Source organism: Doryrhamphus excisus, chromosome 17, assembly GCF_030265055.1.
Source record: "Doryrhamphus excisus isolate RoL2022-K1 chromosome 17, RoL_Dexc_1.0, whole genome shotgun sequence".
Lineage (NCBI taxonomy): Eukaryota > Metazoa > Chordata > Actinopteri > Syngnathiformes > Syngnathidae > Doryrhamphus > Doryrhamphus excisus.
Genome location: NC_080482.1, coordinates 17,691,576 through 17,709,045, shown reverse-complemented (window position 1 = coordinate 17,709,045; position 17,470 = coordinate 17,691,576). Strand labels below are relative to the sequence as shown.

Below are 17,470 nucleotides of genomic sequence, written 5' to 3'. Positions count from 1 at the left end.
GGTGGAATTGATGTGCAGTTCATGAGCAAAAAATATCACATTAATTATAAAAACAACAGAAATGGTGTAATATACAATTTATTAAAATAACGTCAACACATCTGGAGCGTCGAAGAATGTCGCCTAACTGTCTGGTGTCCAACAATGTCACGCCCATGACATGGTCACATGACACAGTATTATAAATAAGAAGCCATTTGGTCATTTCTTATTTCCACCTCAGTCGCCTCCCAATTAACACAGCTGAAAGGTAAGTGCTTTCTTATTATTTGCCCTTATTTTGACCATTGAATGCAATTCATGTTTAAGTCAATGTGAACATCTGCACATTTTATCATCTCTTTTTGTGTCTAGAATGGCCAGCTCTTCTTCTCCGGCGAAATCGCCCACATCCACCAACCCGGAGGTGCAAGCTTTGCGCACCAAATGCCAATTGTTGTGTGTAAGTATTTGGATGATTTTATTCGTTCATATCATTATTATTCTGATTCTAGAAAATATTGCATTCTTTCTATAGTTCTACATTTCAACAGAATAATATTTGTTATTGTCAATTCGATGTCCGTGTACACTTCATTTTGTCGTAAAAAACATGATGCCATGGGTTACCATCAATTACTGTGAATAATGTGTTGTTATCTGTCTGTTTTGACAGTACTCGTGCCAGGACCCTTGCGTGTCCCGGGAAGACTTATATTCACAAAGTTACGTGCTGGCCGAGACCTTCATAGGCTTCGCTGCCAGACGTGTCAGGGGCAAACAACTAATGGCAGAACAGGTGGAAAAAAATCAAGCCACCATCAGCCAGCTTGAGGAAGCCTTGGCAGAGGCGAAACAGCGAATTGACGCAGCAGAGGGGCAACAGCGTTTGAACCCAAATGGTGAGATACTTCATATTTCATTGATGACAAGTTATATATTGTGTTGATGTTGCAATATTGCCATGTTTATGCGTAACATTATGTATGATTCTGATGATATATTGTAGTTGTTAATGCGGTAAATGTTATAGTGTTTCACCGCTAGATGTCACTCACGTGTTATTTCTTCTAAACAGACACCCGTGACTGTGCGACACAAACAGACGACGAAAAAAACACAGAAAGACAGGATAAACATCCAGAAAAAACACGTCCGGAAAAGAGACAAAAAAAAACAAATAAACATCCCCCCTTCCACAAACATGTTAGGTTAATTGGCGACTCCAAATTGTCCATAGGTATGAATATGAGTGTGAACGTTTTTTATCTGTATTATTAATAAATTGTTGTTGTTATGTTGTGCTTTGGATTGTTGAATTTTTGTATGTTACATAATTAAACGTGTTTTGTTTTGTTCGTACGCGACTTTGTTTAAATCTCTTTAGCTTTCATCCATCATCTGGTATTCCACAACATGTTAGTTATTTTTACAAAGCCAGTCTTTATTCATTTTGACACATGTAATAAGGTTTAAGTAGACTTTACAAAACACAGCAACAAATACATTGCTCAATCATTTCACTTTGCATATGAACTTCACCCATGAAGTACTCGTGGGTGTTAGAAAACACGGGGAGAACCTGAATATGCCCATTTGCTGGAAAGGGATGTTTCCAGTAAAGACATTATTATTATAGGACCCACAACAAAGTCTCAGGAAGCGGCTGGAGCGCTCCACATCGCCCCCTTCCGGATAAATATGGTGCATGGTGAATTCCGCTCCGAGCGCCTCTGTTTTTTTCTACCGGACACGCCGATGCCGGGTGCTGGGTCCTAGCGCCCGTCGATTCGCGTGCCCGTCAACTCTCGCGCACCCCCAGTGGCATGGGGTGCGATATGTTCAAATGATAGGAATTTTTGGTTGCGCCATGAAATGTGGGCGTGGCGGGTCGCCTTGCATGCTGAGCAGACTGTAAACGTTAATGAGTTGGCTTCACGTGGTCTTATCTTCATCGTACTTGGTACATGTGATCATGACCACACCTCAACGATCCACATAGGTCACTTCCTGATTTTGGCGCAGCCCCCCCTATTGGCAACAACTAGCCTAACGATTAGTCTTCTTCTGACAGGAGATTGATCAGATGGACATAAAGGTCACAAGGTCCCTGACTGGCAGTCTGGTGAAGACTGTTGATGGACCGTGATCTGAATAAAGCACACGTGGTGGGCGTGGCCTGGCAGTGAATGCTCAAACCTCGCCATTGACCCTCAAAGGGTCATAATTAGCCTGCAGAATGTAGCATGTGGTTGAAAACTTATAGGGGGGTCACAATCCAAGCCTAGGCGCCCTGGTGTGGCCCCCATATAAAACCAAGCCAAATTGACTCACTAGCGCCACCTACAAGTTTTAAAATAATTATCCCTCACCTCCCGTTGCACGTATGGGCATGATTTTCGGAGGAGACATCACTCATGCTAGTACGCACAAAAAACTCTCAAGAACCCATGTTCAAAAACCGACAGGAAGTCGGCCATTTTGCTTGGCGGCGTCCATTTGGGGGCGAGGGGTCATATCTCACCAAACTCTTCCAAAGGGGTTCCATCAATGCACACTACACAAATGTTAAAATCCGATGGATTTTGGGCTGCTCTTTAGGATGTGGGCGTGGCACGCCTTCAAACTACGATACTTGGATTCTGTCCTTGCCTTGAAGCAATGTACAACAAAGTCAATACACAGTTTGACTGACAGACTGATGATGTCAGTCGATGGAATATGATGTGTGTAAAGCACATGTGGTGGGCGTGGCCACGGCAAATGGTCAGCCTTCGCCATTGACCATCAAAGGCTCATATTTCGCCCGCAGAAGGTCACAGGCTGCTGAAATCTTACACGTAAGGTCAGAATCCAGGCCTGAGCGCCCTGGTGGTGCTCCCATGTGACACCAATCTAAATTGACACACTAGCGCCACCTAGAAGTTTCAATTCATTATCCCTCGCCACCCGTTGCACGTATCACTATGATTTTCGGTGGAGACGTCTATCATGACAGGACGCACCTAACGCTCCAGAACCCATGTTCAAAACACAGCGCCACCAACTGGTGGAAATGTATATCTGCCGTAACTTCCTTCTGCACGGTCGTATCAGCACCTAATTTTTTCTGGTGGTTCGGGGTACCCTCCGGTCCGTTACCGTGTGGGCGCATAGACTGTATAGCGCCACCCACAGGCAGAAACGTATATCCGCCGCAAGTACCTACCGCACGGTCCGATCGTCGCGAATTTGTCTATGGCTGTTCGTGGCGTCGGACGGGACGTGACCGCGCACCCGCCTCGCCGCCGGCGTCGCCCCCTCCTGGCGGAAAATTGCAAGTGCCGTAACTCCCTTACCGCTTATCCCAAAACCGCGGTTTTTCGTACGCCGCGTCCGCGCGACCGTCCAGACACGCGCGCGCCCCCGACCTGCACGTACCCCCGACCCGCGCGTACCCCCGACCGCGTCGGGGTGCTCGAGCCCGCTCATCACTGCTCGCAGTTTTAATTATTATTATTAGGGCTCGAGCACTGACCAGTGCGAAAGCCCTATTGTAATCGTAATGTTTATTATTATTATTATTATTATTAGGGCTCGAGCACTGACCAGTGCGAAAGCCCTATTGTAATCGTAATGTTTATTATTATTATTATTAGGGCTCGAGCACTGACCAGTGCGAAAGCCCTATTGTAATCGTAATGTTTATTATTATTATTATTATTATTATTAGGGCTCGAGCACTGACCAGTGCGAAAGCCCTATTGTAATCGTTCCGTTTCTTTTTCTTATTATTATTATTCTTCCGCGCCTTTGAGCGCCATTTTGAGGGCCTTAACATGCCCGAAAACTCACCAAATTTGCCGAGCACATCAGGTCTGGCGAAAAATTTGATATTTTATGGGTTACAAATATAATGTTCCAAAATTGGCTCTCTAGTGCCACCTTGAAATTTAAAAAAAATTGGCCCCCGCCACCAGTTTCATCGATCGTCACGAAACTTGGTGGAGACGTCTATCATGACAGGACGGACCAAAAAGTCTCAAGAACCCATATTGCAAAATGAACAGGAAGTCGGCCATTTTGGATGGCGGCGGCCTTTTTCGGGCCAGGAGTAGGGGTCGTATCTCGACGAACTCCTCCTAGGGGGTTTGACCGAATGAGTCCGTTGTTGCATCAACGGACACTAGACGGATGGCCGACGTTAAATTGCGAAGGATTTTGGGATATTCCGTACGATGTGGGCGTGGCACGCCCCCAAAATTTGCCCGTTTTCATCTGCCCGGGCCTTGCACGCTGAGCGTAACTGTAGACGTGAATAACTTGGCTCCACGTGGTCAGATCTTCATCATACTTGGTACATGTGATCATGGCCCCGCCCCGAAGGTCCCCGTAGGTCACTTCCTGATTTCGTCGCAGCGCCACCTATTGGCGACAGGCTAAAGGCGTGTGATCTACATGAGGCCTTTTCTGCCAGGAGATTCATCAGATGAACACCGAGGTCACAAAGTCACTGCCTGACAGCCTGGTGAAGCCTGTTGATGGACCATGATGCAGGAAAAGCGCACGTGGTGGGCGTGGCCTGGCGGCGAATGCTCAGGCCTCGCCGTTTACAAAGAAAGGGTCATCATTCGCCCGCAGAAGGTCGCATGTGCTTGAAAACTCATAAGGGGGGGGCAGATTCCAGGCCTGAGGGCCCTGGTGGGGCCCCCATTTGAAACCAAGCCAAATTGACTCACTAGCGCCACCTACAAGTTTTAAAATAATTATCCCTCGCCTCCCGTTGCACGTATGGGCATGATTTTCGGAGGAGACATCACTCGTGACAGGACGCACAAAAACGTCTCAAGAACCCATGTTCAAAAACCAACAGGAAGTCGGCCATTTTAGGTGGTGGCGGCCATTTGGGGGAGGATGTAGGGGTCGTATCTTGACGAACTCCTCCTAGGGGGTTTGACCGAATGAGTCCGTTGTAGCATCAACGGACACTAGACGGATGGCCCACGTTAAATTGTGAAGGATTTTGGGCTGCTACTTAGGATGTGGGCGTGGCACGCCACCAAACTTTTACTTTAACCTTAACTTTTACCTTATCTGGCCCTGCCTGGTGTCTGGCCTTGCCTTGAAGCAATGTACATCAAAGTCAATACACAGTTTGACTGACAGACTGATGATGTCAGTCGATGGACTATGATGTGTGTAAAGCACATGTGGTGGGCGTGGCCACGGCGAATGGTCAGCCTTCGCCATTGACCATCGAAGGCTCATATTTTGCCCGCAGAAGGTCACAGGCTGCTGAAATCTTACCCGTAAGGTCATAATCCAGGCCTGAGCGCCCTGGTGGTGCTCCCATGTGACACAAATCTAAATTGACACACTAGCGCCACCTAGAAGTTTCAATTCATTATCCCTCGCCACCTTTTGCACGTATCACTATGATTTTCGGTGGAGACGTCTATCATGACAGGACGCACCTAACGCTCCAGAACCCATGTTCAAAACACAGCGCCACCAACTGGTGAAAATGTATATCTGCCGTAACTTTCTCCCACATGGTCGGATCTGCCCGAATTTTTTTCTGGTGGTTCAAGGTATCCTCTGGTCTATGACAGTGTGTGTACATACGCTATAGCGCCACCAACTGGTGGAAATGTATATCAGCTGTAACTTCCTTCCACATGGTCGGATCGGTCCCAATTTTTTTTGCTGGGTTGGGTCACCCTCCACTCTTTGAATCTGCGTGTCCATAGACTCTATAGCGCCACCAACTGGTGGAAATGTATATCTGCCGTAACTTCCTTCCGCACGGTCGGATCGGCACCTAATTTTTTCTGGTGGTTCGGGGTACCCTCCAGTCCGTTACCGTGTGGGCGCATAGACTGTATAGCGCCACCCACAGACGGAAACGTATATCCGACGCAAGTACCTACCGCACGGTCCGATCGTCGCTAATTTTCTTATGGCTGTTCGGGGCGTCGGACGGGACGTGACCGCGCACCCGCCTCGCCGCCGGCGTCGCCCCCTCCTGGTGGAAAATTGCAAGTGCCGTAACTCCCTTACCGCTTATCCCATCGCCGCGGTTTTTCGTACGGCGCATCTGCGCGCCGGTCCGGACACGCGCCCGCCCCCAACCCGCGCGTACCCCCGACCCGCGCGTACCCCCGACCGCGTCGGGGTGCTCGAGCCCGCTCATCACTGCTTGCAGTTTTAATTAGGGCTCGAGCACTGACCAGTGCGAAAGCCCTATTGTAATCGTAATGTTTATTATTAGGGCTCGAGCACTGACCAGTGCGAAAGCCCTATTGTAATCGTTCCGTTTCTTTTTATTATTATTCTTCTCCCTCTTTGAGGGCCATTTTGAGGGCCTTAACATGCCCGAAAACTCACCAAATTTGGCGAGCGCATCAGGTCTGGCGAAAAATTTGATATTTTATGGGTTTCAAATATAATGTTCCAAAATTGGCTCTCTAGCGCCACCTTGAATTTAAAAAAAAATTAGCCCCCGCCACCAGTTTCACCGATCGTCACGAAACTTGGTGGAGACGTCTATCGTGACAGGACGGACCAAAAAGTCTCAAGAACCCATATTGGAAAACGAACAGGAAGTCGGCCATTTTGGATGGCGCCGGCCTTTTTCGGGCCAGAAGTTGGGGTCGTATCTCGACGAACTCCTCCTAGGGGGTTTGACCGAATGAGTCCGTTGTTGCATCAACGGACACTAGACGGATGGCCGACGTTAAATTGCGAAGGATTTTGGGATATTCCATACGATGTGGGCGTGGCACGCCCCCAAATTTTGCCCTTTTTCATCTGTCCGGGCCTTGCACGCTGAGCGTAACTGTAGACGTGAATAACTTGGCTCCACGTGGTCAGATCTTCATCATACTTGGTACATGTGATCATGTTCCCGCCCCGAAGGTCCCCGTAGGTCACTTCCTGATTTCGTCGCAGCGCCACCTATTGGCGACAGGCTAAAGGCGTGTCATCTACATGAGGCCTTTTCTGGCAGGAGATTCATCAGATGAACACCGAGGTCACAAGGTCACTGCCTGACAGCCTGGTGAAGCCTGTTGATGGACCATGATGCAGGAAAAGCGCACGTGGTGGGCGTGGCCTGGCGGCGAATGCTCAGGCCTCGCCGTTTACAAAGAAAGGGTCATCATTCGCCCGCAAAAGGTCGCATCTGCTTGAAAACTCATAAGGGGGGTCGGATTCCAGGCCTGAGGGCCCTGGTGGGGCCCCCATTTGAAACCAAGCCAAATTGACTCACTAGCGCCACCTACAAGTTTTAAAATAATTATCCCTCGCCTCCCGTTGCACGTATGGGCATGATTTTCGGAGGAGACATCACTCGTGACAGGACGCACAAAAAAGTCACAAGAACCCATGTTCAAAAACCAACAGGAAGTCCGCCATTTTAGGTGGCGGCGGCCATTTGGGGGAGGATGTAGGGGTCGTATTTCGACGAACTCCTCCTAGGGGGTTTGACCGAATGAGTCCGTTGTAGCATCAACGGACACTAGACGGATGGCCCACGTTAAATTGCGAAGGATTTTGGGCTGCTACTTAGGATGTGGGCGTGGCACGCCACCAAACTTTTACTTTAACCTTAACTTTTACCTTATCTGGCCCTGCCTGGTGTCTGGCCTTGCCTTGAAGCAATGTACATCAAAGTCAATACACAGTTTGACTGACAGACTAATGATGTCAGTTGATGGAATATGATGTGTGTAAAGCACATGTGGTGGGCGTGGCCACGGCAAATGGTCAGCCTTCGCCATTGACCATCGAAGGCTCATATTTTGCCCGCAGAAGGTCACAGGCTGCTAAAATCTTACACGTAAGGTCAGAATCCAGGCCTGAGCGCCCTGGTGGTGCTCCCATGTGACACCAATCTAAATTGACACACTAGCGCCACCTAGAAGTTTCAATTCATTATCCCTCGCCACCCGTGGCACGTATCACTATGATTTTCGGTGGAGACGTCTATCATGACAGGACGCACCTAACGCTCCAGAACCCATGTTCAAAACACAGCGCCACCAACTGGTGGAAATGTATATCTGCCGTAACTTCCTGATTCATGGTCAGATTGTCTTGACATTTTTTTTGATGTGTTGGGTCATTCTCTGGTCTGTTATACTGTGTGTACATACACCTATAGCGCCACCAACTGGTGGAAATGTATATCAGCTGTAACTTCCTTCCACATGGTCGGATCGGCCCCACATTTTTTCTGGTGGTTTGGGGTACCCTCTGGTCTATGACTGTGTGTGTACATAGACTGTATAGCGCCACCAACAGGCAGAGATGTACATCTGCTGTAACTTCCTGATTCATGGTCAGATTGTCTTGAAATTTTTTGGGGGGTCAATCTCTAGTTTGTTATACTGTGTGTACATAGACTCTATAGCGCCACCAACTGCTTGAAATGTATATCTGCCATAACCTCCACATGGTCAGATCGTTTCCAAATCAGTCTGACTATGTACATATAGCGCCACCAACTGTTTAAATTGTATAACTCCATTCTATATGGTCTGATTTTTTCCATGGTGTTACCGACAGGACATGACCATGTACCCACCTTAGACTGTATAGCGCTACCAACCTCTGGAAAAGTATAACTACATTTTACATGGTCTGTCTGGCCCGAGACTTTTAGGGAGCTGTGACATCAAACAGGACATGACCACATACCCACCTTTGAAAGAGTAGTCAATATCTGTCATAACACCCTTCCACACAGGCAAGTATGGACACAATTATGCTGACATTCATCATTATACCATCCTTCTATGCTGTTCATCCTCCACATGGGTCATAGGTGTGCTGGAACCAATCCCAGCTATATTTCGCGGAGAGGTGGGGTACATCCTGGACTGATCCCAGCCCATGGCAGGGCACATATAGACAACCATTTACAGTCAATTTTTCATCAACATCAATTTTACTTTGCAAGTATAAATACACACAAATTTTGTTTTTGGATAATTACTTTAATAACAGCACACATTTGCCTCAAAGGTCTGGATACAATATGTAGATATTAAATTGGACATTAAATTTTTTTATCTATATATATTGTCATAATTGTTGGTGTGTGCACAAGAGAAGTATGTACCTCACATATACAGTCAAAACCAATGCCCTTAAGGAGAGGTTTATGTCCAGCCAATTTATATAGTGACAATTCAAATCATATGGAAGTTATCTAGAAAGAGAACCAACTGAACCCCACACGAGCAAGCACTTGGCAACGGAGGCAAGGAAAAACTCTTTGAGAAACCTTGGACAGAACCCAGGCTCTATGGGGCGGCCTTCTGTCTCGACCGGTTGGGTTGAGAGGGATGACGGAGAGATGGTAGGTAGACAGTGGTGAAGAAAGGACAGAGGGTTAAGAATGGGTGGAGGAAAGGATCAGCAGTTGCAGTCCCACGATGACCAGTTCCCGGAATCACCAGTATCCTATCCAGTCATCAATGGGTGGATGTCAAGGTGCAATGGTGGGACCTCCTCTGGAAGCAGGAAGCATTCACTACAGGTCAGACAAAGCGTGAAACAAATGCGTTAGTAAACTTGCTATGATCATATAAAAAGGTCAAAGAAGACAGCATGAGGAAGGTTTTTTGTACTACAAGTACCATGGCATTTTATGTATAATTTTAGTAGCACAAGCACAAGGCCCCCATACATTTTGGTTAACAGGTTAACATTTTTCCCCTGCAGAACATAAACTCATCTAAGATTCTGTGTCCCATTTAGCATAGTGGAGGTGTTTCCAACTTCCAGCTAATTAAAGCTACTTGGTCAAAAATAAAGTGTTATGTGACTGGCAACATTTCAAGATGTATTTTATTTACCAAACAAAGTTTTATTTGTGGTCTGGAGCTCGGTTTACGTATCGGGAGAAATCACATGAGTATAATGTCAAGTGGCAAAAAGGGCAAGTGTTTCACACATGAACAGAATTTGACCAATATGAAAAGTGAAAACAGCTCCATATCTTACCACATGCAGCAGTTGTCAGAGGACACTCACACCGTCAGAGGGGTCTTGTCCTGTTGATGAAAACTCACATGCATGCAAACGACTACATTGCTATTATAATAGTTGGTATGATGCACTTATGGGATTAGTTTTACTTCTATGCTAATCTACTGCTACTATGTTAACTAATATATGCATGTACTTCTACTGCTACTATGTCAATATACGTATGCACTTCTACTATGTTTAATATAAAGATGTGTGTGGAACTGAAGACAGGCGGCAACTAGGAAGACAAGAGCAGAGGTTAGTCACAATATACATTCACATATTTACATATTTACATATTCACATGTTCACATATTTACATATTTACATATTTACATATTTACATATTCACATATTCACATATTCACATATTCACTTACATATTTACATAGCCCTCATTGTTTGCATTACCGCGTCTGAAAAAACGTATTTTTCGTCAGTGATTGACAAACACAATCCACCGTTCTCGGAAGAGTAAACTCGCGGATTGTAAATTGTCCACTGTTAGAAAAATACCAACTATGTGTTCAGAAAAGTCTTAGTTTTAATCCCTTTGAATCTTAATTTTGGCCAGTGTTGAATTTTGCGCCAGTGCATGACTAATACAATTTCTCTACTCAAAAAGTTCTGAAAGGTTTGAATCCCTTTAGCATTTTACTTTAAGGCAGACAGGTGGTAACAATCAAGACAAGAGGACAGGTGAGTGAGGCAGCACTGGGATCATTTCATCAGGTACTATATACATACTATATACATATTTACATATTTACATATTTACATATTTACATATTTACATATTTACATATTTACATATAATATGTACACTATTTAAATATTATACAAATATAAAATATTTACATATAATATGTACACTATTTAAATATTATATAAATATAAAATATTTACAATATGTACATGTTTACAATATGTACAAGTTCATTTACTGGTTTGACAAATAACCAGTTTGTTTTCAGAAAAGGCAAATAGTTTCACTGTGGTTTCACTTTTATTCAGTGATTGACAAATACAATCCACCGTTCTCGGAAGAGCAAACTCGTGGCTTGTAAATTGTCCACTGGCTAAACATGTGAGACCACCTGAACCCATTTTACACACTATAAGTCTGCCAGAAGAATGCTGAAGTGGAACGTGTGTGTGTGCCTGTGTGTGCGCGTTTTAAATTTGGCGTTTAAAAGAGCACAAAATCCCTTCATGATCACTGAAATAAGTGGGCATTACAACCGATTCTACATCAAAGTGTGATGTTTTGACATAAACATGGTCAATTAGTGTACCCTTTTCTGTGGTAGGATGTTTGACTGACTGGCAGAACCCTTTCCTAGCCATGTGCTGATAGTGGAAGATTTTAACAAATTTTCATTAAAATCTCCCAGTATGACAATGCTGGCGTACTTCTGGTGCAACCAATCCAGCAGCGTGCCAAGGTGACCTTGAAACAACGCCATTGGATAGGACGGTGGTCGATACACAACTGCTATTAACACACTGGGTGCGGAGCAGTTCACCAGTAAAACTTCCAAGTTGAAGTTTGGGGCGGAGACAACACTACAGTGCAGGTGGTCTGCAATGTACATGCCAACTCCGCCATGCTGTTGCCCTTGTAATTCTACCAAAGCAGGGTTACTGCTGGAGTAAGACAAACATCGTGGTTGGCTATGGAAATGGTACCCAGGAATGGTTACACTGCTGGGTGTACATGCCGTTGGCAGCCACGTTTCTGTCACAGCGATGCAGTTAGGCTGCAGGTGCTGTGTACATGCTGCCAAATCTGACGCATGTTTTGTCAAATTTTGGACATTCATCAAGTAAATTGTGAAATGTGGTGGTTGTACATTTGTTTGTGTTGGTTCACTTTCTGTCAAAAATGCTGGCATCCTACCTACAGCATTCTTAATGGCATCATTACAGTAAATCTTTTCGGCATTAAACTTTTCAATAATCAAACCGTCTAAAGCTGTGACCCGACTCAATGCAACATACGCCTGCCCTGCGGAAAACACCCTGTCTAGAGACACAACTACATTGCTCACGGTAACACCCTGGACTTTATGTACCGTGCAAGCCCAAGCGAGCTTCAGAGGGAACTGGCGACGCATGCCACCACTTTTAGTTACTTTTTCTTCCTCTGGCAGAATAAATGTACTGTCTTTTAGCGTGACAGACTCAGCAGTTTGTGCGCGCCTTTGTTGACCTACTTTGGCATCATCAAACTTTATATATATCTTACTCGGAAATGTGTCATCCTTTTGGAAAAGAACATCAGAGACAGTGCCACTAACCCCGTTAACTAAGCCGTCGTCAATATCGATGTTTTTGCAAAGCATTACACGTGCATCTTTAGCGATGTGCAGAGTTTCCTCTAAACACGTGTTGTAAACTTTGCTGTGGTGCCCTACTTTTCTTTCTAATTTTCCTGATTTTTTGTTATGGCTGTAATCCTGAGCTTTCACTGTTGTGTACTGCGGGCATATTTTGAAAAGCTGGTTTAAGTTGTATTCATTAACTTGACGATTGGTTGGGAAAATATGTAATGCGGTGCTGACTTCACCTGTTTCCCACTGCTTTAGAAGTGCGACATCTGTTTCTAACAACGCCGCGCCTTTTGGCTGTTTGCGTAGTCTATTTAGCAACGCTGCAAATACATTATCTTTTTGACGCACAATCGTTGTGAGTTCGACCACAAGAAAGAGACTGGTCCACAAGTTAAAAGTGGCATCTTCGACGTAGAGAGGTTTTCCCTTGACTGGCGGCAACTGGTAGAAATCACCTACTGCAATGATGCTGACGTTGCCGAAAGCAGCATAGTCCCCAGTTTGTTTGATCTGTCGCAACCTACCATGAATGTATGTCAACAACTTGTGATCTACCATTGATATTTCGTCAATTATCAAAATTTGGAGGTCCGCAAACTTGGCACGCAAGGAATTCACCGTTTCCTCACCCAGTGGTGTGTAAGGCAAACGGGTATCCTTGCCAATGCTCAAGGTGCTGTGGATGGTTGTGGCATTCAGGTTGTACGCAGCAATACCTGTCGGAGCCGTCAGACATACAGAAATGTTGTCGGGTTGCCGACACATTGTTGACAACAACCTGGTAGCCTCATAATGGATGGCTTTAATTAGGTGGCTTTTTCCTGTCCCGGCACCACCTGTGATGAATAAGTGTAAAGGCTCGGGTTTTCTCCCACCTACTTTCTCGAGGCACCACTGTCTAATTTTGTAAAAAAATGTCCATTTGAGTGTTATTTAGGGAGCGGATCAATGCCAAGCCATCATTTCGACTCAATGAGTTTTGTTTTTGGATATTTAGAGCTGGTCTATTTTCATTTGCCAAATCAGGTATTATTTCTGCCTCTTCTTCTACTAATTGATGTTTTTTCTGACGCTCTTCTTCACACTGTAGCCGTTCTAATTCTTGTTCGGGACACAACAGACACCACGCATCCTCAGCAACACCGCTGTGATCAATAGATCTTTGGATGCTGTCCAGTTCATCCCCGCTACTGTCAAAGTGTTGTTGATTTACATCCACGATGGATCGGACAGAATGCATCGACCCGTCATTTAATCTGATTGCACCGTTGTTGTAAAACTCTTCAAATGTTGGGCAGTTGGCAGGTCTTAACTGCAAATCCACCCGGTATGGCAGATACAACTGCAAAAGGCTACGATAGTATAACTCTGGGTTTTTTGTTTGAGAAAAACACGCAGAGCGTACTACGGCAGGTTTGGTCCGTGTACGTTTTGTCACATGTCCGTAGTTGTTTTTAAGTTCTATTTTGGATGCCGACCTTTCGTTTTTGCTGATGATGCGGTATTCCGAAGCAAATTGTGCCAAGCACATGTCATTAAACGGCAAACTTTGGCACTGACGTTTGCCTGTTTGGATGCTTCTTTCTGGGCATTACTCAGCAGCAATCCAATCTCCCTTTCAGCTTTGGAAATGTACGAAATGATGTACACTACGCAGGCATATGCATCAACTACATACTGGATGTCCATGTTTGCATTCCAGCATTTCAGCAGAGGTTTGCTGTACGGATTGATCCAAATTTCATTTATTTGGCGCCTTATTATGACCTCTGTACGCCGACCCAAGCGGCGGTGTGCAGTCTCAAAAATTTATTGGGTTATACCCAGACTATGGAACAAATGTTCCACACTTTGATAAGTGTGGTTCTCGGATTTATGGATTTTATGATTTCTGATGCCTCTTCTGCTTTCATGTCTACAGAATTTTTGGAGACTTTCGGACATGTGCATGTTTTAATGCCAGTTTGGCTACTCTGGCAACTGCACGTTTTGTCTCCTTGTCCCTCAAACTGACGGCTAATGAATGTTCGGCCAGACACAGGTTTAGGAAAACCAAAACGACACGTGGTATTTTTCTTTTTACATGTTTTGGAATGTCGCTTTGAATGCTGCTGCACAGACGACACCGTGTCTGACAATACTTCATCCTGTGTCTGCAATTCACAGGTGACGTATCTATCAATAAAGTCAGTAACTTCCTCATCAGTGTTTACATCAATCTTCGGGGCTTTGTCTACCCAGAACAAACAGTGGACATGTGGAGAACCACGCTGTTGAAACTCGACCCTGTAAAAATAGTCCACAACTTTGCCAATCGGTTGGCTCTTAGACATTATCACCTCTCTCAGAAAAACATGCCACCGGAAATCAAACATACGTGCAGCAGTCACAGGATTGCGTCGCAACAAGTCGCACCTATCAGCCCACTCCAACTCTGCAGCTGTTTGCGTTCTTCCCTCTTGTATCAAAACACAGTCTAACATGTTTTGCCACCGTAAATCAGCAGACGAAAAAGAGCAAAACCACGTGGGAACACCAAGCTGACGCGCACAAGCCAATATATCGCGCTGCGTACTCTGCCAAAAGGCTGGAGTGCCTCTGATGGGCTTCAGAAAACGATAGCCCTGGTCACATTCCAACAATGTCTTTAACGACTCATCGTTGGTCAACAAATCCTTGGCCATTTTTGCCACCAAACCAGCAATTCCTTTGCGTAAAGCAATGGAAATGCTCGACACCACCTGCAGAAGTTCACACAAATACTGAGCATAGAATATGTATTCCACATTCTGCCCAAACCGCTTATCAGCATGCATGACACGATTATTAAAATATCTGGATGCAGTCAGTCTATATTGCCGTGTATCATGAAATGTGAAACGACCGCGTGGAAATAACACTGGGAAACATCTAGCTTCATTTGAATGGTCAGAAAGCAACCTTACAGGATTATTGCCTTCTGCCGGAGCCACATTCAATATATTGTCGTAATACTGATCTAGCGCTTCCTGACCAATGTCAACTGGCATTAAACAAGTGTCCTGAAACATGCAGTGTTGCTGTCTATCATGGAGCTGTTCATCTTCTGCATCTAGAGGCGGTGTGACATCTACTGCAGGAACACTGTCCTCCACCTGAGAGGCATCAGGTTCCCTACAAAAGTCATTGACCCACTCCTCGTTGTACTCTATATCTTCATAATGCACATTTGACTCTTTTAAATACCTTAAGGCTTCTCGAATGTGCATGCTGTCTACAAAATGGTACTCATAGTGTCCTTTGTAAGTTAACTTTCTTTTGAGCTTGACACGGAGCATAGAGCCTTCCATATTGGACCGTGGCAACAAATTTGTCGTTTCAACTACATTGGCCAGAACACAAGTCACAGGCCCATGGACACCATTTTGCCCCCCTTTGGGCAATGCTAGCATTTTCATGAAGGGGATATTTAGTGCAATTAAGTGTTGCTCTAAGCTGTTTAAGCAAGCCAGCTCAGGAGGAATCGGGTCCACACTCAAATTATTTGCAACACATTCAGGTGGGATTTCCCCTTTGCTAACTTTATAATGGCAAGTGTAGCAAATCCACAGCTGCCCCCTACCAGACTCCAACAACACACATGGTACTGTGCACTCTACATCACATTTGTGCAAATACTGCTCATTAATGCACATGTTCACAAGAGAAGCACTTGCACTACTTTTGCTATAATGCTCTCTGTGACACTGCAGGCCCTGATGTTTAAACATCAACCTATGGCACACACAGCAGACAAACTGGGGCCCATTCTTCACCTTCTCTAAAAAATTCTCTACAACAACATCAAATTCTTCCTCTCGCAACTTTGCAGCATGCCTTTGTGTCTTCACATTTGCAATGACACGCATTTTACGTTCTAAACTACTGTGATATTTCTTAATACTAGCAAGTTTTACAACGGCCCGGTGCCTTGTATCTATTTTATATTTTTTGATGCTCTGTGACTGTTCCCTGTGCTCGCTGTCACTTTTATACTTATGGACGCTACGTGTCTTGACTCTGTCCCGATGCAAACTGTCACTTGCATACTTCTGGACGCTACGTGTTTTGACTCTGTCCCTGTGCAAGCTGTCACTTTCATACTTCTGGACGCTACGTGTCTTGACTATGTCCTGGTGCAAACTGTCACTTTTATACTTTTGGATGCTATGTGTCTTGACTCTGTCCCGGTGCAAGCTGTCACTTCTATACTTGTTGATGCTAGATGTTTTAACTATGTTTTGATGCACTACATCACTTCTATATTTTGCTACACTCCTTGACTTCATTCTCTGCCTAAAGACAGCTTGTTCTTTGTATTTCTTTACACTCAATGTTATTTTCTTCTCCCTTTCCAACATTTCTGCCACATATTTGGATCTTTGGTCCAGGGCCTTCTTCTTTTGAATATACTTGGATGGGCCTCCTCCACATTTGGTGACGCTCGGCGCGAGACAGAGGTGGCTTGGTGGTGGCCCAAGTCGTTAGCCGTGGAAGCTAACGTAGCTAGCTAACTTTTTAGCTGTGACGCTTGTACCTCATTATGCCAACATTGGACGCTGCCGACTCGCCGGGAAAGTTGGAACAAATGCTGAACAAAGCATACGAGAAGATCGCTCACCTTCTCGAGGACATCGAGCGGATGTCAAATGAACTCCAGAGGAAGGATTCAGTGCTGATCTCCCTCAAGACCCGTTTCCCGACGCTGACCAACTGGCTGGAGACCTCTCGATTCGGTGAGTTCGCTCCGCCGAACACCACCTCCGTGCTCGGGCAAACGGTTCTTTGGGACCCGTCCTCCCCCTGTCGGCGGCCCGCCTGCTCCACTCCAAACAAGGGGACCCCCTGGACCGAAGTGGTTGTCCGCGGGCGGAAGAGGGCTCCGAGCGGGACTCACGGCGGGGCTGCTTCTCCTCCGTTACCGCTCTCCAATAAATACGCGGCTCTGTCCGTGAGCGAAAAGTCGGCGACCCGGGACCCACACCAAGAGTCAACATCTGTTGCTGTGGCCACAGGCACCATGCCCCCGCTGACGGACACCACAACCTTCCCTCCACTCACGGCCAGCAGCCCTCCGGTTGGTGGGTGTCCAACAGGGAGCCGTCTGCCGGCACAGGCGCCGA

At 45.6% G+C, this 17,470-nt stretch overlaps 2 protein-coding genes across 2 annotated transcripts; both read right to left on the bottom strand.

Moving 5' to 3' along the window:
- Window positions 1-11,194: 11,194 nt before the first annotated feature.
- Window positions 11,195-13,399, bottom strand: LOC131105296 (uncharacterized). The gene has a single exon (XM_058053278.1). The coding sequence runs from the start codon at window positions 13,092-13,094 to the stop codon at window positions 11,283-11,285; it is 1,812 nt and encodes a 603-aa protein (XP_057909261.1). The 5' UTR covers window positions 13,095-13,399; the 3' UTR covers window positions 11,195-11,282.
- A 747-nt stretch (window positions 13,400-14,146) lies between these two features.
- LOC131105295 (uncharacterized) lies at window positions 14,147-16,708 on the bottom strand. The gene has a single exon (XM_058053277.1). It carries the CDS (start codon window positions 16,706-16,708, stop codon window positions 14,147-14,149), a length of 2,562 nt encoding a protein of 853 aa, XP_057909260.1.
- Window positions 16,709-17,470: the final 762 nt, after the last annotated feature.